Consider the following 26,580-nt stretch of genomic DNA (forward strand, 5'->3'; position numbering starts at 1 on the left):
TCCAAGTGATTTTTTCGTTGGAACCAATATAGATTATATCTCCTCATCATATTCGTGTTTCATAAAAGCATGGGTTTCATGCGGTTGGACTGATATTTTATTTAAATTTATAATTTTAAATCAGATTGGAATGAAAGTTTAAAGGGCACAAAAGCAAACTCTATATTACAGTAATTGAATGGAGTTGAAAAAACCGAACTGTGTAATATATGAACTAAAGAAATAGTTTCTGAAATGTAACATGATTTTTGGAAATCGTGAATGTATTTCTGCCACGAAAAAAAACTTCTCCTAAAACCATTTGCAGTTCGAAGGCGGTGTAAAACTGTATGTCCCTCCACTTTCCACGAGACCCCCCTTCAAGTAATGCAGTAAGTAAGTAAGTAAGTCCCTAGTCTTCGTGGCTGCTATCGGTCTTCTGTCCGCTGCATCATAATGATAAAACTTATCTCCCCATTTGAGGATGATCACTTAGCTATGTATGTGTGGAACTAAGGGGTGTGTACGTCACGTACGACACAGCCACTCTAATGTCCAGTTTCAAGTTATTTTTTAATGGCCAGAGCTTCCTTCCAATTTCAATGACGACGCATCTTTTAAACTTTAATTATTTTACAAAGTTTAAAACTGCAATTCATACGAATTTAGGCTCGAATATAGCGAATAACAAACTGACCATTGACAACAATTTTCAAGAAATTAATAGAACCTACAACAACTTTTTCTAAGCTCTTTGCGCCTTAATAATTTAATGAAATTTTATAAATGAATAATAAATGCCCCCTGCCATTTTCCGCATCATATTTTAGGGATTTGCAACAAATGAAAACAAATGTTTACCAGTGTTCTTCGTCCAACCTTCATTAACTCCTGCTGTTATTGGCTTTTTGTACTGACCTTCTTTGTTCTATCCTTTTTTTAATTACAACCGCATCAGTTAACTTTTTATCCTTTCTCGCCTTGCGTGGCAATCGAAACAGAAAGCCTCTAATAAACAAAAACAAAAACAAAAGCAGAGAAAAACTAACTTAACAACCAAACTAAATAAATTAGCGCATAAAATAAACTTTTCGACCCACAAAGTTTTCGGCAGCCCATGATGACATATTCGCCGCGCTTAAGCTCCTAAGCTGTCAAGCCTAAACGCCTGTCAATATCCTTCTTCTTTCCTGTACATGCAAAGCACAAATTGTGCCAGTTAACACTTTGTGATGGTGTGTGTGTGTGTGTATGAAAATGAGGGAGAACCGACATTTTGGGACACAGAAGTTGTTGCTTTTGTCGGTGGCGTGATACAGTGCAATTTCTTAAACGAAGCCATAGACACGCAATTAATATTTTTACGTCATTCGCCGCTGTATATATATTTTTTGAATATTTAACGGAAAACACATGTGGATAAATTTTTTTCGGTAATTATATTTCGCTTAATAAAACATACTTTTTTTTTGTAATCGACTAAATAACAGCGCATTAAATGTGTCGCCTTTTAGCTCAGGGAGTTACCATTAAAATTTGTATCAAAGCTTTTTTTGAAGCCTTTTAGCAGTTATTTATGTATACTGCTACATACAAACGTACTTGATTGCTTAAGTATGTAATGTATGTAAGTCTGGTGTTTATGTAACCTTAACATGCAATAGTTTTAGTAGTTTGCTGTCGCCACTGTTTCGGACATCCGTACTAGTATGGGCTGATCGTAACCTTACTCCGAGCCTTTTCTGTTTGGGGCGCTTTGTTTCGCTCCGATAAGCGGAAAGCGAATGTGTCAGACAATCGACGCTGATTGAACCGATTTGTGGTAGTTACTCAAACTTTTTCCAAAGATTATTAACTGTACCCTAATACATACATACATACATACATACATACATACATACATAAGGAAGCACTCTACATGTAGGACATACTTAGAATTTATGTATGCGCTGAAGTAAGTTACGGTCTATGCCACGTAAAGTTATAGCTTGACCATCGTCTGCGCCTTATTTCCACTTCATCCTTCATCGTTTTCCATCAGCCATTCGTTTCAGTTAAAAGTTTCATTATGTCACTTGAAATGACAAAAGTTTTCCAACAACCACTCCCAGTTAAATGAAACACCCTCTTTTAACACCCATATTTTATGTTATTGGCGCAAATAAAGCGTTGAATAATTGAAATTGTTGCCACGTCCATAAAAGTGGGAGAGTTAACTTTGAAGTGTTTTCGATGATTTCCAGCGTCTGATGCGTGGTGTGTGTGCGACGGCGGAGTTTTGCAACTTATAAACATCCCAGTAAGAAGGATGATTCCATAAGAAGTATTCAAATTGAATTGAATGTTACTCGACGATATATTTAGTGCGACCGCTGCGCAATGGACTGCAGAAGTCAAAAATAGAAAAACGGACTTATTAGTTCTGAAGAAACAATTACGCAGATTCATTGCAGGATATCGAACTAACTAAATATAAAATATTAAAAAAAAAGAATTCCACGGCACGAGTTCTAAGTAAATGCAATGAAAATTAAATAAAATTTTGTAGAAAAAATGTAGATTTTGTTGCAAGTTCTTTAAACTGTTTTCACTTAAAATATATGTATATTAGACTGCATCACTCCCCATACAAAAAATAATCGGTACTATTTTTCCATTGGAATTATAAAATCTATTATATTTTAAGACGTCCACCAAAATATTTCGAAAAAATATTAAGATTTAAGTGAGCTGGACCAATTTCAAAATACCTCCAAAAATGTAGTTTTTTATGAATAAAAATAGTTTCTTAATTTTTTTTTTAAATCCCCTTAAATGACAAAACGGTTTAAGCTTAAAAAATTTGCATAAAAATATTAAAAAAAAATTAAAACAAAAATTTGAGCGGAATCGCAATGATGAGATTTTTGATGCTGTCTTTTAACTTTTTTCAAAGATTGGTATAAGAAAAACTTGAATAACTGAACCTAAACTCTTTCGATTTAGACTTAAGAGGTGTCATTGGAAAGGTATTTTCTCACCCTTTTCATTTATTTGCTAATAAACTTATTCAAAGGATTGAAGAGAAAGGTAGGAGAAACGAACCTCATTCAAAGTTGAATTAAGATGTTTTGGTATTCGAAAAAAAAAGATGGGACACGAATGACGTTTCTTTTGGCCAGAAATAAAAACGGTGTGAAAATACCTTTCTACTGAGATCCCATAAGTCTAAATCAGAACAGTTTTGGCCCAGTTATTCAAGTTTTTCGTAAATCAATCTTTGAAAAAAGTAAAAAAACAGCATCAAAAATCTCATTCTTACGATTCCGTTGAAAAGATTTTTAAATATTTTTATGCAGATTTTTTAAGCTTATTCCAATTTGTCATCTGAGGGGACTTTTTTCAAAAAGTTCTTTAAGAAACTATTTTTATTCATAAAAAACTTCATTTGTGGAGGTAATTTTAAATCGGTCCAGCTCGCTTAAATCTTAATATTTTTCCGAAATATTTTAGTGGACGTCTTAAAATATAATACATTTTGTAATCCCGACGGAAAAACCGCAACTTTTTTTTGGTGATGCCGTCTAATGTATATAAAAGAGTAATGCATTAGGGGTTTGCATTTATGCAAATCTGTTATTCCGATGCATCATTTAGCCAAAGGTACACGCATTGCCATTGAACGAGATCCGTTCTCTTTCCTCCTAGCAAATACATACCATATATATAATCTAGTACTCAAATATTGCAATTTTGGCGAGGTGCATGTGTTAGTGAGAAACTCAGATTTATGTATGTATGCATTGCCATTATCCACATTTCTTTATTCCTAAGTGAAAAATAGAAGATATGCGAAATCTCAAAAGATTTTGAGTGCAGTTACTACTATTTCACCCTAGCTTATGTATGTATATGGTGACTTCCCACTGTGCGCCGTGTTCTAGAGGCTAAAGGTGCCGAACTATCACCCGGCATGTTCCAGATTCGATTCTTGGTTGGCTCAATATCGAGACAAGTTTTTTTTCTAAAAGCGGTCGAAAATTCTTTGCTTGTCAGTGGCCTACAGATCCCTAAGTAGCACCTGTTGGCAAGAGTTATTCTTCGCTTGATCTTCAGGCTGCTGGCTCATGTGTAGACGAAGTCTTTCCCTAGTTAAAAAATGTAACTACCAATAGTCCCGTGTGTCCCTATATACGAAAACTCTTTCTAGGTTGCCGATTCGAAAACGCTCTATCTCAATATAAATTCAATATATCTCCATCTGAGATGGGGTGTTTTTTCACCATTTGCTGAGATAGCGCGTTCTTAAACCAAATTCTGAAATCTGGTTTTTTTCAACCTTTTTTTGAGATAAGACGATCTTTCCCTCAGACGTCGATATGATACTACTGGAATTCAGCTTGCATTTTACTCCATTCTTGCATCAGCTTGAAGAAGTCACATGGCAGTAGGTCGCCTTGTCTATAACCCCGTTTGGTCTCAAATAGCACTGAGGGATCCTCTCCAATTCGAACGGATGTGCGCTTAAAAGTCAACTTACATAGTCGTATTAGTTTTGCGGGGACACCAAGTTAAGTCATTGCTTCATGGATGCAGATTCTTTCGTACCTATATTCTTTTCTAGGATTTGATTCATAGTAAAAATGTGGCTTATGGTAAACTTACACTGTTATCCAATCAGCTGGTTCACAAAGGACTTCAGATTTTCGCACAGAAATGTTTATAATACCAGGTATGCCATATTATGAACAAAACCCAAGAACGTAGTGCAGTGGACGCTTCCTCTCTACCCGCGTTCACCATATTTACTTTCATTTCTTCCCCCTTCACCTTGGCACTAAATATTTAATGCAAACGTCTCCCAAGGTATCTAAAGGGTTTCCCTTCAAAAATGATTTCATTAATTAAAAAATCTTGGTAGAAACAAGTTTATCCAGCGGCATTTCACATACCCAGAGCAGCTAGTTAAATAATTTTGTTTTCAAACTATTCGAGTAGTGATTACTTTGATTAATCCATAACTGACTTAGTTAACTGATTCTTTGCTCAAATAATCGAATAAAAACACAAGTCTAGGTAGAATAATATTCCAACCGGGTAGTATCAAAATTGACGAGTTGCATATTTATTAAAGCAAATACGGTTCTCTGGCACTTTAATTTGCCTTAAAGACATTCACTTGAATGAGTCAATCAAATGAATGCTGAAAAGTTTCGGTGATACGATTACTTCGAAACAGGAATTCTCTAAACTGCACTCCCCTCTTTTTTCAATTTTCCTTTACATTTATTTTTGAGTTTTGATTTGTTTTGCTGAAGGCGTGTTTTTCGGCGAATTTGAGGGATTATTTCAAAAACTTTTTTTATAAATGTCAAAAAATGAAAATAATAACAATAAAATCAAAGTAATTTGGCCGAGTGGTGGGACTGATATGCCACAAAAGCTCTGAATCAACGCCAATTTTGTGATTGTACCTTTGTATGTATATTTATGTATGTACATATGTACACACATATGTGTCTATGCATACGTACATATATGCACACATACTTTTCAAAGTTAAACATTTATGTATATAAATTACATACTTTGCCTTTGCGTGCTTTTACTCCATTAAATTTGCCACGCGCGACAGTCATTTAAATTTGGGGGAAGAGCTGCAAAGTTTCGACATTTTATTGAATTTTAAATAATGTTTTTTTTTTTTTTTGTAGAAAAAACACCGAAAAATTTAGCTAAATAGGCATTTGCTTCTTTCAATTGAACCAGATTTCGCACTGCTGCTGTTTGCTGAGATTACTTACTTATTTACAATAGGTACTCCAGGAAAGCATAAAAATCTAAATATGCTTGAAGTATGTATACTAGGGTGGTCCAAAAATGCATGTGAAAAAGTAAAGTCGGAATTTGTACGCTCTCACCGCTCAGGATTGTTCTACACCGAAAAAAATAGACCCAAATTTTTTTTATTTTGATATAAAAAAAATATTTAGAGGTCGCTCAAAGCGCCCAAAGTTTTCCCCGTATTTTATATGGGAAAAATACAACTTTTCGTAGAAATGGTATAGAAATCTACAAAAACCAATATTTTTCTATCGGAAAACTTTTTTCATCTGCAGAAGATTCTCAATTGTTTATTTAACCATTTTTCCATCGCAACTATAATTTATAGGCCCGCCAAAACCCACAAAAACCCCGAAAAATGCAATGGGGGGGGGGGGACAAATAAAAAATCGTCAATATTAAAAAATGGGTAAATAAATAATTGGGCATTACGATTGTAAGTCTCCTGAAGAGAACCAGAGTTTTCCGATCGAAAAATAGGGATTTTCAAGAATTCTATACCATTTCTACGAAAAGTTGTTTTTTCCCATATAAAAATCCATGGAAAACTTTGAGCGCTTTGAGCGACTTTTAACTAATTTTTGATTTCAAAATAATAAATAGGGGTATATTTTTCGATACAGAACAATCCTAGGGGGTCAGAGCATTACAATTCCGACTTTACTGTTCTTGGACCACCCTAATGTATATACATATATGTACATCAACTATACACTGACTGATCCCAAAAAAATCAAATCTGGTCAAGTGGTTATTCAAAAACATAAACATTAGACGTCCTCGGAAATTTGCATTTAAATTTATTGTAAAATATTTTTATGTGAAATTTTCTTTGTACGAAAATCTGCACAATTGCCGATGTGTGCAAGTACATACATAACTAAAGCGAAATTCTCATTTGAAAGTGGCCATATTATGCACCTACCTCCTCTCCTATCTATTCTGCATTTAATGTGTGTTGCACGTTGCTGGTTGCACTTTGCACGCTGCTCCTATTACGCATGCAAATTGCTTTGCTACACACATTTTGTTTTTATTTGTTTTATGTAGCTCTATGCGTTTGCTTTGTTTCTGTGGCTTTATTTCTGTTGTTCTTTTGTTGCGTTGGTAAACTCGAATGGTGTTTACTGCTTAGACAGGTTGCACTAAGGTGCTTTGTTGCCACATTTGCGGCAACTGCTGTCATCTTCGTTATTTGTGCCACTAAGCCATCGCCTTACGTCGTCTCATCTGTTTTGTGCTGCGTGCATTTTGTTTCAGCTCTATCCATTTATGCTGACTTTTCTCACTTGCCTTTGAGTTGGCTTAGTTGAGTGGATGCAGTTAAAGTTTCAATATGATAGAGTTGCCAATTAAATACGAAAGTAGATTAAAAGTAACTTAATACATTCCTCAGTTGCTGTAAAAAACGTTTCTGTATTAAATATGGACGTTGTGTTGAAGGCAAAAGAAGGACTCTTGACAATTCTATCAGAAAGAGATGCTTAATTTTTTATCTAAAAAAATAAGTACATAAAAATATTCTTTAAAGCTTTTAATAGTCGTTGTTTTAAAGGGAAAACGAGCTGGACTTGTTTATTTCCTGTGACATTTTCAACTCTTTTAAGGATATCCTCCATATGATTTTAAATACAAAGCTCTAAAAAGAGCGCCCTTCGCTGGCTTTTGCGCTTTCAAAAATGCCGCTAGGTTGACAAGAGGTTCAGATTTAGTTCTGGAGGCCTCTAGCTCTACCTAGATCGGTTTGTCCCCCAATCGTTGTCGTCCAGCTCAACTAATATTAAACCAAGGGAATCGTGCAGTGACTCTCCGTATGTCGGGCACTCATTGGGCCCATCTGCATTTATCCTACTCTAGTAGGAGTTTAGTCTGCTGCAGTATCCAGAACGAAATTGGGCTAAGGTGGTGTGGACCTCCTGAGGCAAACGATGTTCTGTCTCGTCCACGTCAGGTGGCTGTGTTCCCAAAACGGGAAGTCGGTGTAAGTCGAAACCGACTTCCTCGGAATGCCGTCTGTGGCCTGTAGGTACTCTGTTGGTTAGTTAGTATTATTGCCCTCTGGCGTGCCTAGGCTAGAGCTCTGCAGCAAGAACCCTACTAGGAATTGTATGTGTGTGCCAGCATAAGAGATAATAGCCACTCCCCCTTGTGGGACCCCCTCTTTAATTTTTCTTGGTTTGCAGGTTTTATCTCTAAAAATTACCGACGATTCTCGACGACTCAGAAAATTCGCTGACCATCGTTTGAGTGCCTGTGCGAGAGAGGAAGCCTCAATGTCTTCTAATAGCGTGGAGTGGCTGACGCCTTTGACAGATCCTCTAGCCCTCATATTAAGACTTTTTGGCAACTCCGCCATCAGTCTGCCGCCCTACCGTCTTATCGTCGCCCGGCGAGCATACGTACAACAACAACTCATTACATTATCTCAAGTCATACAAAATTATGACAACCTGTTTATGCAACAACAGTCGTGTTGCAGATACTCGTACAAATGTTTGTGAATTGAAGTGGCACACGGAAATGTGTGATGCAACAAAAGTGAAAGTAATAGGCAACAAAAACAAAAAAAAAAAACGCCACAACAGCAACTAAAAGTAAGTACAATGCAGCAATTTCATTGCATCGGGTTTCCTTTTAAGAAGCTGCCATAAATAAATATACTCAGGTATTGTTGTAAGTATATGTATATATATATATATATATATATATGTGTATGTATGTGCAATCACAAGTAATGCTGCCATAGCAATTCACTCAAAAGGCGCCTAGAAGCACACCTCTAAGTGCACGTGGTGCTTACATACATACATACTTACATGCGGCATTTGTGCGTTGCATTTGCTTTCTTGGCTGTTGTGCGCGTGCTCTCATATCAAAATGATGTTTTGTGTTAAAAGAAAAATATTAAAATGCACACTCATGGAAATTTCTTGCACCATATGCACACACACACATACATACATACATACATACATATGTATGTAAACAAAATACGTGTACGCTCGAGCGCTACTCCCTTGGACTTATATATTAATTTTCACTTTATTTTGCTGTAGCTTTTTGAAATGTTAAACCGTTTCTGGCATATTGCATCCTCAGGAGTTGGTGCGTGGCGTTGGTGTTGATTTTGGTACTGGTGCCAGTGCCGTTGTTGTGGCGCTGGTGTGAATTCAGTCGTCGTCGTAACGTGCGAGGATACCACACGCGCATTGAAGGCATGCACCTTGGCAGGCGGTGTTGGCAGGTTTGTTGGCTTTAGGTTGCAATGGCGCACGTTGTAAAATTCTCGTGATTGATATGTATATGCATACATATGTATGCGCCTAGATTTGTATGTACATACATGTACGTGTATGCAGTTTTTTCAAGCTGATGGTATTACACCAAAGGTTTCGTGTAGGTACTCAAAAAAACTTAATATAATCGAGTTGTGGCTGGAATGTGGCAGATGATTTAACTTTTGTGCTTTATGTTTTTAATTGTGTTATGTTCATATACATAACAGATAGGAATATGTATATATGAAAGGCCACTAAAATTACAGCAGCCAAATAAATTTACTGTTCTTAAATTAAAGTTTCTTCTTCCTAATTGTTCTTGGTTTGTTTGGGAATACCTAAGTAGTCCTTTATTTTATTTAGCAATTTATTTTATTTTAGTAATTTATTTAATTATTTCTTGGAAAAAGGAAATAAACAAAATTAGGTCTTTGTCAAGACGACTTTTACATATCCACATATCGCCCCATATCAAATTCATTATTTTTCTTGACTTTCTCTATTTTCCTTTAATTACGCCAGAGTGAATATTGATTCACTCAGACAAAAAAATACTCCAATTTGAAGTACATAAATACATATTCATACATGTGTATTATTTATATATGTATGTATATAAGAAAAGTGTCTTAACTCAAAAATTCCCTTTTTTCAAAAAACCTAAAACTCAATATAATCTGAGCTCATCTTAAAAATATTCCCAATACAGTCTATACTGTGCACTTTGCCCGTCCAGTAGAACTTATCTGCACTCGGTATGAGCAATGGCAAAATTTAACCAAGTAGTGATGCATTTGGTGATGTTTTTGCACCCGACTCAAACCGACAAACGCTTGGTAGTACCAAATAGGACGAAGAAATAGTCTTTCTGCAACAAATTATTGTACCATAAAATGCTGATTGAGCTTTTACGGGGAGCTAAATATAAGATATGTGAAAAATTCTATTTCATAACATCAAAAATGGTAATTTTTGATATCAAATACTTTTGAAGAACATGTGCGATACGAATAATTTTGTGAGCATGTATGTATGTATGTATGTACCCTTGTGGTCAGCTGATTGAATCTAGTGACATTTTAACTAGTTTTGGCTACTTTTTTATTTTGTTTATTTATTTTTTATAATCTTATAATAAATCCGAATTCGGATAGCAAAATTACCAAATATTAAGCGGTTATCCGGATAACAAAATAGAACGGAGATGAACCGTATACACGAATATTCGAATAACCGATATCCTAAAAGATAATTATTTTTTTTTTAAACCTATCCCACATTAATGTGAGGCCCTTGGAAAACAAGACAACCATCCTAATATGCACTTTTGCAGCAAACAGAGAAAATCGATCAGGCAAATTTTCCATGCTAAAATATGTTTGTGTAACGTTTTGTGCTGGGCTGTGTGATGCTGTGCTATGCCGTCAGATAAATATGCCAAACAGAAATTGAATATCGAATTTATGATACCCACAGGTCGTACAAACACGAGCATATACAAATCCATTTTTACACACACACACTTATACGCATGAGCTCGCATCCGTCCACCACTGCGCCCCAATGGATTTGCGCGTATTTTAGTTTTGTATTTGAAAACTTTGTAACACAAATTGAAAACGCTCGACGTCCGTGTGTACGCTGAGCCGTAAAAATTGAAATATGTCAGATTTGCCAAGTTAGCTTTGGGCGCTAAAATCCACACGCGTTTTCGACCCGCATCGGCGGTTATGATTTGCTTAGTTAGTTAGTTAGTTTGGTGGTACCGCGCTGATCCAACGCTGCGATGGGTTCCGCGCGGCGTACATATTTACTGTCAACCGCACAATTTGTGATGGGCTTTTGCCGTAAGCTGCGAGTCCATATCCAAATGTTCAGCTCAAAGAGTATATCGCGCTTTTAAATCGCCCGCCACAACTGAATTTGTTTTTGATTTAGTGCTTTACGGGACGGCTGCGAAGGGTGCTTGGAAAACGCAGTTGAGTAACGGCTAAATTGAGTTTTTCGTCTGCCGGAAAATGAAATTACAATCAGTTTTATTTTGGGATGCGCGGAGGTGGAAGGAATCGATGAATTTGTGTGGGCCAGTTTTGGGCGAACGCCAAGGTGGAAGTATCATTCAGTGATTTTTAGATAATAATTCAAGTACTGCTATCGAGCGGCGAAATCGCTTCATTATTTTTTTTCGATGAATTCGCAAGTGGCTTAAAAACGTTTTGATTTTATGTGTGCGGGGCATTTTGTCAATTAATAACTAAAGTTATATTGGTATTGCACAAAAGTGTGGTAACGTATTTTGACTTCCGCCCGCGCCTTATATTTCGACAACAAAGTTAATTTGCAAATTTTTCACAGATTTTAAATTAAACGAAAGCGGTTGTGTTACTTACCAGCTGTTTTTCTATTCAGTTATTGGTAGTGAGATTTACGTGGCGGGTTGTAGGCTGAGCGCCCAGCCAATTGCTGGGTGCATCTTCCAAATTTTAGTGTGTAACGTAGCATTTTTTGCACTACTATATACCACTAACAATGCTCTGCTAGACTGCACACATATAACCAACGGTAAAAACCGCCAGCAATAGAAGAAGAGCGTATTCAAATTAACCACCATCCATTTCGTTCGCTGAACTGGTTGCGACCGCGCTCACCAATTAATTCTCAACCAGTGCGCACCGCTGTAATTATAAAGCATTAAACTTGTGCGTGGTCAGGTTAGTCTTGCTAGATCACCGCTGTCATCTTGCCCTCACCCGGGAATAGTTTGCCAGGTAGTCCGTAATCATTGAGAGCCATTCGCTGCCGATGAGGATCTTCTGCGCCGATACCCGGTTCTCTCCCCTCTGCTTGAACGAAAGGTTGTCGGCGCTCTCGTTACGGAGCGGTGCATGGTTTATTTGCCGGGGGTTAGAGGCACCTTCGTATGTAAATGTATATGCATGTAAATTGCTAACGTTGCCCAGGGTGCAGGAAAGGGTTTCGTTGGCATCAAAACCATCATAGACCGAGACTCACCACAGAGTGACCCTGTTGAGCATACCCAGTTAGTTATGGGATTTATGTCCAATCCCGATGGTAGATTTTAGTGGGTATATTAACATATTATTTGAAATCGGCGTTTCTCAAATGTCGTTAAGAGAGAGAGTTAATCCTCAAATTCTTGTCTGAGAGTATCTTGAATTATGGAGATTAAGACCCCAAGATCTAGGGCAATAGTAATCGCTATTGTAGACTAGCTCACCTGCTGCGATTGCGAACAACGACAAGCTAATGAGAAAATGGTTAATTCTAAGGCTTTGCACCCTACAGCAGTAACAAAATCCGGCTCAGTTTTCAGGTTTATTAACTCACCTCGTGCATTGGTAGTCCTGCTGTATTTCTTCGGAGCCATTTTGCACACTTATTTCCGACCAAAGTCAAATGAACCCTTAGATTAAATGTAACAAAAGCTGCATTCGCTAATCTCAAAATAATTTCGATTTAATTTTTAGTAATTTATATTTTGCATAAAATTCGTATGTTTTTAATAAATATGTAATTAAATTTTTATCGAAGCCACGCTCTTCTGCAGTTCTTCTTTGGCTGCGCATTCCTTTTGCCTCTATGCTTCACCACCAAGCTATGCATATTTATAGGCGCTCGCACTCAGGACCAATTAAATTTTCTAACTAAGCGCCAGACATTGAAAAAAAATAACATTAATCTCACTAATTTGTAAATTCATTTACAACCCATAATTCAATGCCCTCTCTTCCTTCCCATCTCCGTTCTTTTCATTCCTTGCCAGACGCTTGCGTTTACTTTTTCCTTTCATCCGCATTCATGTGGCATGAAGGCGCATAGTGCCCCCACTCTTTCAGCTCATTGCACAGGCGGTTACCCGGACAGTATGTACCTTTCACTTGGCGATGGCCTGGCAGTGCATAGCTTCGGTGAATGTAACCCACTTGCACGCCGTAAATTATAAGTTTCTGCAGTTTAACCAACATAGCGCTAGGCGGCAGAGTGTCTGTTGGCGATATAAAAGAAAGGGCAAGTGCTCATGAACGTATTTAAGGATATTAAATATTTCTACATTATTTGGAAAATTTATTAAAATATGATTCAACAATTACCGCTCCCATTTTATCACAAATAGATCTGCTACTCGCATATGCTACACATCGTATTGCAGCTTCTAAGCTAGCTAGCTGACATGAACTTGTGCAATTCATAATCTTAACTACTTTCCGCTCTTCGCTTTCCGCTTGCATAATTGGCAATACCGTAAATCGCACTCGCCATTGCGCAATCATTCAAATCACATGCAAGCACCCAAGTCATTCTGCCGCACTCACCTCGCTGGCCACAAATACATCTTAGAAGTGAGTGATATTTCATACCAGCAATCACCTTGTTACGCCATCCCACTTCGTTGCAGCTTTGCTCCACTCAATCACACCATTGCCTTTTCCCTTTTTCCGGCACTTAGCCACTCACTCACCTGTCCAATCGCCAATTAGAACGATTCCAACACTCCGCGCATTGTAGTCGACAGCATGTGCCCCCCCCACCACGTCGAAGCCACGCCCTTCATAAATCTCAGCGCGGTCATCACTGCCACCGATTAGGAAATTGTAACCGATGTCATCCCAACCGCGTTCCTGCTGATGCGTGCGTGGTGTGGCGCGTACGGTGGCTGCACATGCGTTGGCGTTGCGTCGACATGCGGCCGCTGGTGTTGCGGTGTGATGAATGAGCACATGTGACACGCCATCCACGCCACCGTTGCGAGTGGGCGCGTGATGCGGTGATGCCGCCTGCCAAGCGCTGCGAATTGTCCATTTCAAATTGTATTTAGCGCTGCTGTGGTTGTTGTTGCTCATATTGTTGTCTACTGTTGTTGCAGCAACTCGATTGCGATACTGGAAGGTTGCCGATGCTTTCGTGTTGGTGGTCGCGGTTGGCGCTGCCAAAAAGTACAGAAAGTAAGTGTTGAAAATGTTAAGTGGGTTCATGCAGAGGCGAAGATTTATTATTCTCATTCGATATGAATTTGTACACCTGTGCTGGATAAAATGCGCGGGAACTATGTTTGAAATGCGAAAATAAAGAGAGGGAGTAGAAGAAATGGCAGAAGCAGTAGGGGGTTTGTATCGAAGCATGCCCAAAATTTAGGTATGTATACATCTCGCACTTTTAATCATATACAAAAATATTTCGACATTTCAATTTTGTGGGAAAACGCAATCAAAGTCAAAAAGACAGTTAAATAGACCAATATCTTCACCATTTTTGGGAAGTTAAGCCATCTTTTAGGCTGAACATGTTCTACTTATCAGGTTTATTAATTGTATGAAGAAATCTCCAAAAAACGTAAATTTTGAGTTACATCTCTATATTATTAAACATGCGATCTCAATGTTTGTGAATTTTATATGCGGGGCTGAAATTATAGTCAACTGTACAAATCGCTTCAGCGTCAAATGTCGCATGCTGCTAGGCGCACTATTGTTGACTTGGCTAAAATAGAGCTAAAAAAAAGGAACAGTCCAGTCCTTTCGTCTTGGTCTGCAGTTTGTATCGAAAAAAACAATGACGATAATAAAAGCGATAACAATATCGTTAGCAAAATCGATAATAAAACCGATAAAGATATCGATAGCAAAATTGATAAAAATATCGGTAACAAAACTGATACAAATTCTGATGACAAAATCGATGAAAATATCGACAACAAGATCGATAAATATGTCGACAACAAAATCGATAGCAAAATCGATTATAATATCGATAGCAAAATCGAAAACAAAATCGATAAAACAACCGATAACAAAATCGATAAAAAAATATCGATAACAAAATCGGTACAAATATCGATCTTTATATCGATAAGTTCCGAAAATATCGGTAGCAAAATCAGTAACAATATCGATAACAAAATCGATGAAAGTATCGATACCAAAAGCGATAATAATATAGATTGCAAAATCGTTAACACAATCAATTAAAATATCGACAACAAAATCTATAAAAATATCGAAAACAAAATCGATAGCAAAATCGATAACAAAATCGATAACGAATATGATAAAAATATCGTTAAAAAATATCGTTAACAAAATCGATAAAAATATCGATCGTTATATCGATAAGTTCCGAAAATATCGATAGAAAAATCAATAACAATCTATTCTTTATGCTTATTTTTGTTTTGATTTTTATGTTTATTATATTCATACCGCTTCACCGCCGTTCGCTGTAATTCTGGGTAGAGCTTTAGTTAATGAGCAAATTTTTGAAAAGTAAAATCAATTTCAATTTAAGTCTGATTTAGCCGGAAAACCAAATGTCATCAATTACTCATTTAATTTCGCTATTAATTTTTTCTAAGGTGTCTGTATAGCTCTACGGATTTGCTAGAGCTCTGGGGCGAGTATTCAAAATGGTATTTTATAGAGAAAAGTTCAATTCCGCCACTCACGCAAAGTCACAAAGTTGAAATGTTAGACAAGATTGATGAGTGCGGTCTGACAGCTGGTGAAATTGTTGGCGAAATTCCAGTTTGAAATGTAAATTGAAGCAAACAAAGCGTATGTATGTACATGCGTATGTATTTATGTACCATCCAGGTGGAATGTTGCGTGAAGCGCTGCCGCCAAAAACATTTGTCATGCAACAAATGTAGCGGTGGCATTGTTGGCATTGGCCTGCCATGAACTTACTTGCTCGTTCGACTGGCGGTCGGCGATTTCATTTGATAAGTTTTCGTTTGATATGAATTTAAAACACATTAGAGACAACATAGAACATTTGTATATTTTCATTTATGTTTAAGATGTAGTTTTAGGTTTAACGTGAGTACCTGCAGCAATCCAATGCCGTCCAATCTCCACGGAGCCCGTAAGGCTCAACGGATCAATTCAATGCGAAGATCAGCGCCCCGAAATGCAAGCATCTCGGTACCATTTGGCAGTGCGGAATGGACACACTAACCACCTTGGTAGGGTTCGAGGCCTATCTAAACCTCTGCCGTGCTATGGGTCCGGCACCCGGTTGCAATGCAACTCCACATCGAGCCAACACGACTCTCCCCGCATTCGGGTTTAAACCACAGCCACCACGATACTCCCCGTAGGGCCAAGCCGCACGAGCAGATTGGAGCAAGCTCCAAGGGCAACTGCTCCCCGTGGTACCAGAATTAAGTCTCCGGTCAGACCTCGTGGCCGAAGCCACTACCAGTTGAGTTACCATACTACTCTGGACTGGTGGCCATCACCCCTTCCACCTTCCTACTCGACTCGTCTTCGCCTTCTAAAAACTTCACGTGCGAAATTCCTCAAGTTCGTTATCGTCAAATGTGTGGAGAGGGTACTACCGAAGTCGTACCGTCCATCCGTCCATTTTACCCCCATGCTGTCAAGATTCCTCAAGTCCGAGTATCTCGGGCATTCGCAAAGCACGTGCTCGACATCCTCAAGCTCCGCTCCACACTCACACCCCTCAGAGTCATGGAGGTTCCTCTTACGCAAATAAGCATTAAGAGGACCATGCCCCGTTAGTAGAAAATCCAAACTCAAGCAATGCCCGAAGTCCGGATTCTCTCCCATAAACCCTACACTCGGAATGAAGCGGTATGTAACACGACCATTGGAACTACCATCCCAACGCTCCTGCCACATACCACGCACTCTGTCATCCAACAACCGTTTGCACTCAAGATAGCCCCTCTCCAAGTCACCGTCCGTAACCCACCCAGTCAACGGCAACATGTTCATGCCTCTTCTCATCCTGAAGGTCACAGCTCTCGCTATAACCACCAGGTCAAGAGGAGGCACTCCCATCAATACCTGAAGCGCATCCGTAGAAACAGTGCGACACACCGGAAGACAACCCAGCAACAATACCCTCTGACAGGATAATTTATGTTTAAGGATCAAAATGTGTGTTTTTTTTAGAACTATCGTAAAAGTATGCGGTTTGCCGTTGACATTTTAAATACGTTTGAAGTTCTATTCGCCACAAATATTTCCTTTAATGTTTTGCACAAAAACACTGCCTCTGCTTTCGCTTGCTTGGAACCACTTGCGACGCCTGTATTACTGACCTCCGGTCGTAACTGCGCCAGCATTTTATAGCAGCTTATGTAGGCGCTTCCTATTGTGTGTAACATTTATGGGCGGTATGTAATTTTTCGCAGATTTAAGGGACTCTTTTTTTTTTTTGAAATTTCCTTCCGAACAAACAATCAGTGCGAAATGTGTATTTCTTTGAAACATAAAAAAGGAACAAACCAAAAAATTAACTCCTACGCCTATCAGCTGCACATTGTTTCAGCGCCGTCATTTTTACTACGCACACCGCTACAATCAGTGTCGTCATCGAAACCGCAATTAATGTGGACGTCGCCACTTCCCTAACACTTCCTCTGCCTTCCGCCCATGCCATCTACGCTAGCAAGGAGCTTTTAAGCATCGGCTTGGCTTAGACTCTCATATTTCCGTTGTTGCCTCGTCATTGCTGGCATTGTTGTTATTGCTTTGTGCTGCTGCTGTGGTGGTGCCTTATCAGTGCGAGTGCCGGGGAAATCACTATTTAAAATTGCGATGGGCTGCTAGCGACTGCCTTCGTCTCAATTACGGTGGTCTATAAGCGTAGTGTCCGTTTGTCCGCATGTCTGTTTGCATGGAAATGAGCATCCGTCCGGGTATTCCCACTGTCGCGGCGTATGCCTCCTCCTCAATTATTTTTCATTGCATTACCCACGCGGATTCTTTCCCTAGACTCGGTGGAGTTTTTATTTTTAGATTTTGCGCCTACCAAATAAAAAGCCCAGCACGTTCGTTATCGCACTCGGGTCGTTTTCCTCTGTGACTTATGTACTTTAATTGTTCGCTTTGGGCATCAAAGCTTTCAAGTAAGTATTTAGTAAATTCCGAACACCATTGCTCTTCTTTTTCCTTGATTTTTTCTTTTACATTATGTTCTTTAAAGCCGTCTCATCTGCCATAAACATTTGCCGCTTGACTACCAGCAGCTTTCTTCAGTCCTTGGATTACATAGATTTTTTTAGAGCTTCCTCTTGTTGGCCGCCCTTCTTCGTTGAGCTCCTCAGTCGCTATCACTCCACAGCATCTTTATGTTCTCAGTCATCATTTTGGCACATTTTATGTTATTAGCTCGCCGCCTCTGTGCGCCATTACTCTCAATTACCAACAACAATGTAGGCACAGTGAAGGCAATGGCTGTGTTTGTTTTTCTTGGCAGCGACAATCGTCGTCTTCACGCAAATCGAGCTGATTTTTTCCCTCCATTCTGGCATTCTGGGCAATCAGATTGCGCGCTGTACTGCAGAACTTAGCTTCCGCACGGCTCATAACGACTTTCCGTTATGGCTGGCCTTAGCGGCCGCGTGGTTGATTGCCCATTTCCCATTTCCCATTTTTGTTTCAGTTTCCGTTTCCTCTTCCCATTCGAGGCGGCGGCACAGCGATTCTTTGCCAATCTGGCGGTTTTGTTACTTTGCCTTTCCTTTTCATTGCTGGCCTTTGTTTTATATCACTCTGTGCTTTGCCGCTCTTTCTGCTATTGATACTTTGCTAGGCATAACTATTTCCTGTGCGAGTACCGTTGTTGCGCGCAAATGATTTCTAAACAAATTGCCCATCATCACAAAGGCTTGAGAGGCTGTTGTCTTCTTTTGATGATTCGAAGATTGCCACAATTTCATTGAACATTTTCTGCCTCTGCAGCAGAAATCGCGAATTTTCTCGCTTAAAAGTGGTTCATTAGCATAGCGATAGCGCCTTGTTGACGCATGTAAACAATTTGAAATACAGATGTACATATATACATACAATAGATACATATTTAGACAGTTGGACGGACATTATCTGTAAGAGATTTGTAAGGGGGAATTGATTTTTTCTTTAAATGCTTCGCATATGCAGTAAGGGCAATTGTTTCAGATAAAATTGCTTAGTAAGCATCGCTGGCAAGTGGGCTCATCCGACAGTTTTGAGTGTCTGATTGATGGGCGTAAAAAAAGAAAACTAATTTGCAACTAAATAAAATGTGGGCGATGCGGTGTTTTAGGATTTGAGAGTTGCGCCTTTTACATAAACTGAATATATAGATTTTAAAATCGTTAAGCCAGAGTCACACGATTGGTTCACTAGTACAAAGTTATAGAATTTTTTATTAGTACAAAAATAAAAAATTTGTTTAGCATTTACAGCATTGAAAAATTAACATAAACCCAGCTAGAAATTGAATTGACAAATGTAAGAAACTGTTGGCCAAAATTGGTTTACATAAAGCCTAATACATCAAAATTCCGGCACATGCCCAATCGTCTCACCCTGACTTTAGTTATGTACCCATATCGATAACAAATGTAAATTAGAAAGGGACTACGGAATGCTGTAAGATATTCCCATGATTTTGTATAAAACAATTTTAAATTTTCGATTGGTACAAAAACAAGAATACGCCCCAATACCTGTCGATTTCTATCTGGATGAAGGATTACTTGTCCTAAGCCTTTAATGATGCTTAAAGGCACGCTTGCCGCTAGCAAAGATAAAGCTAAAGACCACAGTCTTGTTAGTGAAGCTGCGAACTCGTTTCTCTTTAAATCTTTAAATATCCCTTCCATTATATATGGATCTAAAGAAACAAGAAGTTATGGTTCGATAGTAGCATTGATAGCTCCATCGACACTGAAAAGCTAAGAATGATCTGCACAAATGCCAAAGCATCGCGATTACTTTTGTGAAGCACATCTTCTCTGGCTGCAGAGAGCGGACCAGCAGACCAGGCTGTGGCAGTGGCTTCACAAATTATTTTCGAGAGCTTAAGATATTTCAATGATTCGCAAATCAAGCTAAATGTAGATGGAAGTATGCTTTCAAAAGCTTAGCTTGGTTATTCGAAGAAAATATCGATGGACACTGCCCTGCAGAGTTGGCCCTTGAGATAGGCGAGTTCGCTTAACGGGTTTCCTGAATAAAGATGGGGTATGCATGAGACCCCCAAACTGGTAATCAGAGGCACTACTGCTGCTTTATGATCGCACATTTTATCGTCTGTACCGGTGCGGTCTTGCCGTACTAAATTCAGTTCACTTTTACTTCGAAGTCCCTTAGGCAATCATACGTGGAAGGGCCAAGCACACTCACATCCTGTTTTTATTTGAATCAGCAGAAGGATCCACAAATCAAATACTTCATCAAAATTCCATTACAATATACATACATACATACATATGTACGTGCGATATAAATATGCCCAATCAATTTGTTTGCCTATCGCACCACCGATTCGCAGCAGCATGCACAACATAGCTGATACATATACATATGTATGTAGTTATCACACCAAACATACTACATACATACTACTACCCGCTGCAAGCGCACCCATCCAATTAAGCGCGATTTGTTTAATTATCACGCACATAAAATCCATTTAAGTTGCTGTTAAAGCCTCTAAATAAAATTACCTAATAAATAACCCAACAGCTGAATGAGAGCGGGAGCGAAATAATATAACGGGGGTTATGAAAATGTGAAAGAATGAGTGTGTGAGAATGAGTCGAGTTGCCCGGAAGCTTAAAGCACAACAGGAATGCGGCGCGCAAATAGTTAAATACTATGCCTCTGTTATTGAGCGTCGGGCTGCGAAGTCACCAGGGCACGAAATCACGGCTGGCAAGTGTGAGTAAATAATCAGCAGAACAAAATCATTAGCACTACATTCGCAGGCAAAGCGTAAAAGCCGGCGCAGCTCATGCGCTGGTATCAGGCGTCAGGGTTCACACGCGCGGTGGAAAGTGATACAAAGGTGGATGTGTCACGCCTGGGATTCTTGTATTTTTTTGGTTATACACTTTTCCGTTTGTTTGTTTGCTTAAGCGCTGTCACTGCCATTTAGCCCCACAGGCATTGCTGCGCTGCGGGAGGAATGAATGGAAATATATCAGCGAAGCCCATGAAATTAATTAGAACAAAAATGCGCCTATATTTGGCAAAGGAGCTTAGAGCGCTTGCCATTTGGGCCTACATCATTATTTGTTTGCCCGATAGTATCAGTTTGACTTACTAGGCTGCGTGAATTTAGCTAAATTTTGGTGTTTGTGCGGCGAGACTTTAATGTTAAAATGGGAAAACTTCATTGCGGTTTGCCGTTGAAAATCAGTTAACACGATTATCATTATCGTGTTAATGCCACATTCCTCGGGGTGGTAATATATATTTTTATATATGTATGTATAAAAATATCTACAAATATTCACCTAAGTACATAAGTACAACAAATGCTTCGAAGTATACAATTCCCGAGTTACGGAAAATAAGCGAACGGCATTAATGCCATTGATAATGAAGCAATTTGTGTGAGTGAAATTAGGTGCACGTTTTTGGAATTTTATTAAAACAACTAGCTGGAGCCACTTTTCCGATTCTTCAATTAAGAATGCGAAATGATTTTTCTGCCATTACTGCACTACTTTTTTTCATAAAAGTAGAATCGAATCAATATTAAGACCACTCTTTTTATTTTATTTTCCATCTATCCCAGAAAATTGTTAGTTAGATAGGCCTTCTCGAGCGAAGTAAGTCTAAAGGACTTACCACAGAAGGACTGAAAAAATGCTCCCTGCATGCTGCTTTATTATTTACTCGAATATAAAAATTAAAATAAAAAAAATTAAAATGAATTTAACAAGCATTTTATGTTGCAATAAAACATGTTTGATATTTTATTACATTAAACGAGCAATTCACTTATATATGTAAATCTATACGATTTTGATTAAATTTTGTATACACATAATAATTTGCATTCTAAGGTTATCTAAATAAATATTTGGCCGTATGAATAAAAACTAAGCGATTTCGTTTTCTTAAAAATGTATACCTTTTACTTCAATTTTGTTTGAATAAAATCGAGTAAAAGGTCTGAAGTTTTAAGAAAAAGCATTTGCTTATTTTTTATTCATACGGCCCATTATCTCCGAAAGGACTTGTGTAAGGTTGCCACCTATTCGAAATTAGTTACAAATTAATTCAAACATCATAATAAATGGAAATTATTTTAAAAATCAAATCTCTAATTAAAAAAATAATAATAGAGTTGCCACCTATTTTGAATCGCATGTTTATTTATTTTGTTTATGAAATTAAGGTGCAATATTACTATTCATTGGTACCGAGAGAAGGTTCTTAATTCCTTCCCTATATACTAAGTATCCCTTGGGATAATAGTGTAAGGTTGCCACTTATTTTCGATTCTACACAATTTATCTAAAATATCGCAATATGGAAATCAATAAAAGGTATTGATGAGAACTTTGGTCCAAAAATATTTCCGATCAGGGTTGCCACGCTTCTATGTATGTATGTAATACACATTTTTATTTTGTTAATTTCAATCGGCATTATTTTTGTATATATTCACAGTACATATACGCTGGGTTCGAGCCCAGTTTCTGGCTAATATCCCAGCAGGCAATGGCCATCCTCCTTCTGCCAGGAAAAACAGCTTCTCATAACAAAAACAATCGGTATTTAGAGTCGACGTAAAACGGTAGATTCCTCCCCTTTGTGCGACAACATTGCGATGCATGCCACAAATCGGAGGAGAAACTCTGCCAAACACTAACATACATATCGTCGATGATTCTGCAAAACGTTCTATGTCACTTCATTACCTTTGGTGCTTAATTGATCTGTTATCTGTATCTGATCGCTTCTGGCAATCGTTCGTCGTCATCAGCCAAAAGTAGACAGTTTTGTCATTCGTGTATTAGGGTGTAAGTGTTAACGGTACTAATAGGTCGATAAAACTGTACTATTGTAATAAACACTTGAGAAGGTTTTCGCAAAGTTAGCTCAGTGAAGTTTAACACAGTAAAGTTCAAGTTTGAAGCAGCTAAGACTTACCGTTAATTTTTGGATTTTTTTTTTTGTATGGAGGAAAATGCTCCGTTAGAAAAAAAATTGCCAAATTTTGTGGGCGTCTTGCGCCAATTTTTGTGTTGCGCTTTGCATGACTTTAGTACTTTTTTAGTAATCCGAATAAGAGCATTTGTAAATATACATAAAATTAATGACACTGTTGGAAAAGGAAACCATTTATGATATGACGACTAATGAAGAGAAAATACAAATATGTATTTTGTATTTTGTATTTGTATTTGAAATACTTAACAACTCTGGGTAGGATTTACGGTGGATAAAATGTACTACGAGAAAATTGCGACATTAATTTTACTATAGGTCACTTAAGTGTTAGGTTTGTATATACAAAATTAAATGTTAGATGATTAGTTTTTGACCAAAATGTAGAATTTTAGCAAACTTCAAAAATAATTTTTTTTTTTTATGAATTGGAGCAAACTCTAATGACTAATGTTTGGCCATTATTTCGTTGGGGTTTTAAAAAATAAGTTCCAGATTGATACACAGTGTTATTGCGCTATGGAAAAATTCTAAGCTTGCATTCAATAAAAAAATAAAAATTTGTAAAAAATGTCACTTGAAACACAATTTTGTTTTATTTACAAATATATCTAATTCTCAAACTACTTTCATCTTTATTTTTCTTCAACATTTTGCAGATTTCCCTTTTCCACAGACGACGTTCTCGTGGATCGAATAATAAAGGGTAAAGATGTCCGTACATTCCCATCAGATGCAGGCACTTTTTGCACGCCGTCGAGAAATTGAACATGATCGTGTTGAGCGCACAGCCGCTGTCAACCGTTATTACGACCACTGGGGCAAAGTGACAAGTCGCTTCGAGAACTGGACCAATCCCGAGTACTATAAGAATGCGGAAGAGCAACTGAAGCAACGCCGAGAAAAGCGCGAGAAGGAACAACAACAGCATAAACGTCGCGAACGCTTGCGTGAACTCTTTGAAAAAGAGAAAGCGATGTATGAAAGAGAGTTGCTGGCACGCGATAGACCACGACCGCGCAAGATAAGCGCGACCAATGAGCAGCTAGAGAAGATTGGGCACAATCAGAGAGAACGTGAAAATATTAAACGTAAACTCGACCTGGAGGCTAAGTTGTACGGACGTTGGCGCCATGGTGTGGACGACGATAATGTGCTGTTCGAATCGAAGTCTAGCAATGAAACGCTCGCTAAACTGAATTGGCTGGATAAGAAAATCGAGGAACAAATGGATCGTGAGCGACAAGAGGCCCAGAGCCAGGAGCGAAACCTTCGACTACAGAAGGAGATCAATCGCACAGAAGAGGTGCAAAGGGAACGCCAACTAATACGCGAAAAAGAGATAAAGGAGATACGTGCGTTGCAGGAGAAGCATATGGGAGAGCTGAAGCAGCGCCAGGTTGAAGCTGATGATTTGAAAGAGGAGGAGAAGCATTTACGCACGTGCCTTGCGGATTTGGAGAAGGAGTTGGAGTTGTTGGAGGAGAGCTGCACCTTAGTGATGGAGACGACTGGCGACGTATCGCAAGCGTTTAACTTGAGAAAAATCAAAGTGTTCATACGCAAGCGCTCCGAGGCATTCTGCAACCAAATCAAGCTCTGCATAAGCATACTGGAGCGACTGATCGCCTTTACCACGCGCGCGGATACTGTGAAGCAGCTGCTGAGCAAATACAAAGAGCATTTGGAGGCGGAGTCGTACACGTTCTCGCAGGTGGAGGCTATGTACGAATCGGAGGCTAAGTACAACGTGCAGCGCTTCGAGTCCGCGTGGCAGCAACAGCATTTGGAGCGTTACCACGAAGTAAAACAACTGTTGACCGAAGAGTGTTGCACATTTGGCGGGCGTATCAGCGAGAATCTTCAGCGCCAAACAGAGGCCTACGAGGTGCGCTCTACACACCTCTCGGCACTAGAGAATTCCAATGAAAAACTGAAGCAATTAATAGCCGAGGAAGAGCAGTCGCCGCGTAGCGCGCCGACATTAGCTGGCTGTGATTCCACGATGCGGTTGAGCGGCGGCTTCGACAATCGTGCCGATGCAGCAGACCGCACCTCGGTGGCCGATGACAATGTCAGCATTGCCCAACTTATGCCCAGCAGCGCACGGATTGCAAGCGCGCCTACTTCTGCGACGCATTATGGACGGCGCAGACCCACTTCCACGGAACTGCCCAAAGTAACAAACTCCTTCACGAATTTGAACTTGGACGTTTGGCAGGATTTGCCATCTGCACACCACGGCATCGACTCGCCGCGTTTGACGGCACAGCGATCGATCAGCGTAGTGACTCCAGAATCGGCGTCCCGCCCAAAGTTCGCGCGCAAGCGTGTGGCCTGGACATAAATGGAACCGTTTTGAATCACTTTTATTTTTAAGAATGCATTTTGTACTTTCTGGATGAAAAAATAAATTTTCTAAACATTGAAATAAAATTTTAAAGATAATCTAATACAAATTATAAAAACATATGTATGCATTTAGAAATTTCATTTAGACGCTAACAACAAATTGCAGTATGTCCTTTTTACCTTAAATGGATTCTAAAATGCCTTCACTGTACGCTCGCTTTTCATAGTTTTCCGTAATTTATCACAAAAACCACTTAAAACTTTCTCGCAAACCCCATAGTTGCAATTAAAAAGCATTCACATTAAAAATGCTGTGGTGACCAGCGCTGCGAGTACATTACTTGTACGCGGAAGCACGTATGAGTTTGTGCGCTCCGGTGAGTAAAGCCCTAAAGCTGCGTTTAAAGCCGCATTACAGTTCTGCTCCAGGGGACTCGCAAGAGTGTGAAAAGTAAATGGCTGGGGGGTACAGGAGCACGTGCAGGCTGGCAGTTTGCAACACTCAAACAGGACGAAAGAGCCAGCAAAAAAGTAAACCGTCTGCGAAGGAGGAGGATGGTGAGTTTGCTACAGACCAAAACTACAGGCGGTTTTCCTTCACCTCTGACCAATGTTCGCAATGATGCAAAACTCATTTCACGCTGCATTATTTTGAACTGAAGATATCGGTGCTTGGGGGAAGTAGCCGGGAACCTTCCACTTAAACTTAAATTAAGGTTTGAACTACAATTCCTGAAAATACCATACCAGCATCTTGATCTGAATGTTACTAATAGTATTTTATTTTCTCTTGGAAACGAGAGTGGTCAAAGTTTTTGCTAACTCAGTGAAGCAGCTATTTGAGCGCTGATAGTCGAAGTTTGAGAAAATTTCGTGCCATCTAAATTTTTTTTTTTACAGTGGTTAATAATTTTCTACCTCTTGGTAAATAATTGAATTACTTAACTTGACTTTTTATTTACGAATCGACTTAAGGCATATTATCTTGTTGTGAGATCTAAAGTACAGTTTTTTGGGATTTTTTTTTGATGGTACTAACCCTCTAACTCCTATAGCAGTACAGGTCTTTTTGACGGAACTTTTAAAAACTGGCAGTTGGAGGGTTAAGATGTTCTACAAATTTGTTTATAAAGAATTTTATTAGGATTCACCCACACTTTGTTTAAGATATTGAATTTTTTACCAAAAAAAAGTCCTACTTTTAACCCTCC

General features: G+C 38.7%; 3 protein-coding genes across 4 annotated transcripts in view; 2 read left to right on the plus strand and 1 right to left on the minus strand.

Annotated features, from left to right (window-relative positions):
- Positions 1–93, plus strand: part of LOC118750290 (peptidoglycan-recognition protein SB1-like) — a 2,076-nt gene extending 1,983 nt beyond the window's left edge. The window contains exon 4 of the mRNA XM_036485017.1: positions 69–93. Within this exon, the coding sequence (XP_036340910.1) occupies positions 69–93 (25 nt within the window). The remainder of the gene's footprint in view (positions 1–68) is intronic.
- The window catches only part of LOC118736502 (trichoplein keratin filament-binding protein), a 170,713-nt gene extending 145,283 nt beyond the window's left edge, over positions 1–25,430 (plus strand). For both annotated transcript variants that reach the window (XM_036466580.1, XM_036466584.1), the window contains one exon: positions 23,677–25,430. In XM_036466580.1, coding sequence (XP_036322473.1) covers positions 23,730–25,364 — 1,635 coding nt within the window. In that variant the 5' untranslated portion in view covers positions 23,677–23,729 and the 3' untranslated portion in view covers positions 25,365–25,430. The remainder of the gene's footprint in view (positions 1–23,676) is intronic.
- LOC118750299 (peptidoglycan-recognition protein SB1-like) lies at positions 12,875–16,828 on the minus strand. Its single transcript, XM_036485023.1, has 3 exons — positions 16,555–16,828; positions 13,561–14,025; positions 12,875–13,086 (listed from the first exon to the last, which is right to left on the minus strand). The coding sequence occupies exons 1-3, from the start codon at positions 16,826–16,828 to the stop codon at positions 12,875–12,877; spliced, it is 951 nt and encodes a 316-aa protein (XP_036340916.1).
- Positions 25,431–26,580: the final 1,150 nt, after the last annotated feature.

Source organism: Rhagoletis pomonella, unplaced genomic scaffold, assembly GCF_013731165.1.
Source record: "Rhagoletis pomonella isolate Grant_MI unplaced genomic scaffold, Rhpom_1.0 Rhpom_scaffold_00001, whole genome shotgun sequence".
In the NCBI taxonomy this organism is placed as follows: domain Eukaryota; kingdom Metazoa; phylum Arthropoda; class Insecta; order Diptera; family Tephritidae; genus Rhagoletis; species Rhagoletis pomonella.

Bases quoted from the DNA above. Each gene is read 5' to 3' on its own strand.
- LOC118750299 (XM_036485023.1), bottom strand. From the start codon at position 16,828: ATGTTGCCGTTGACTGGGTGGGTTACGGACGGTGACTTGGAGAGGGGC. The intron at 14,026-16,554 runs GTGAGTGTGGAG...ACTTTTTGGCAG, and splicing joins CCTCCATGACTCTGAGGGGT to CGCCAACCGCGACCACCAAC. The intron at 13,087-13,560 runs GTGAGTGAGTGG...TATCGCCAACAG, and splicing joins TCTAATTGGCGATTGGACAG to ACACTCTGCCGCCTAGCGCT.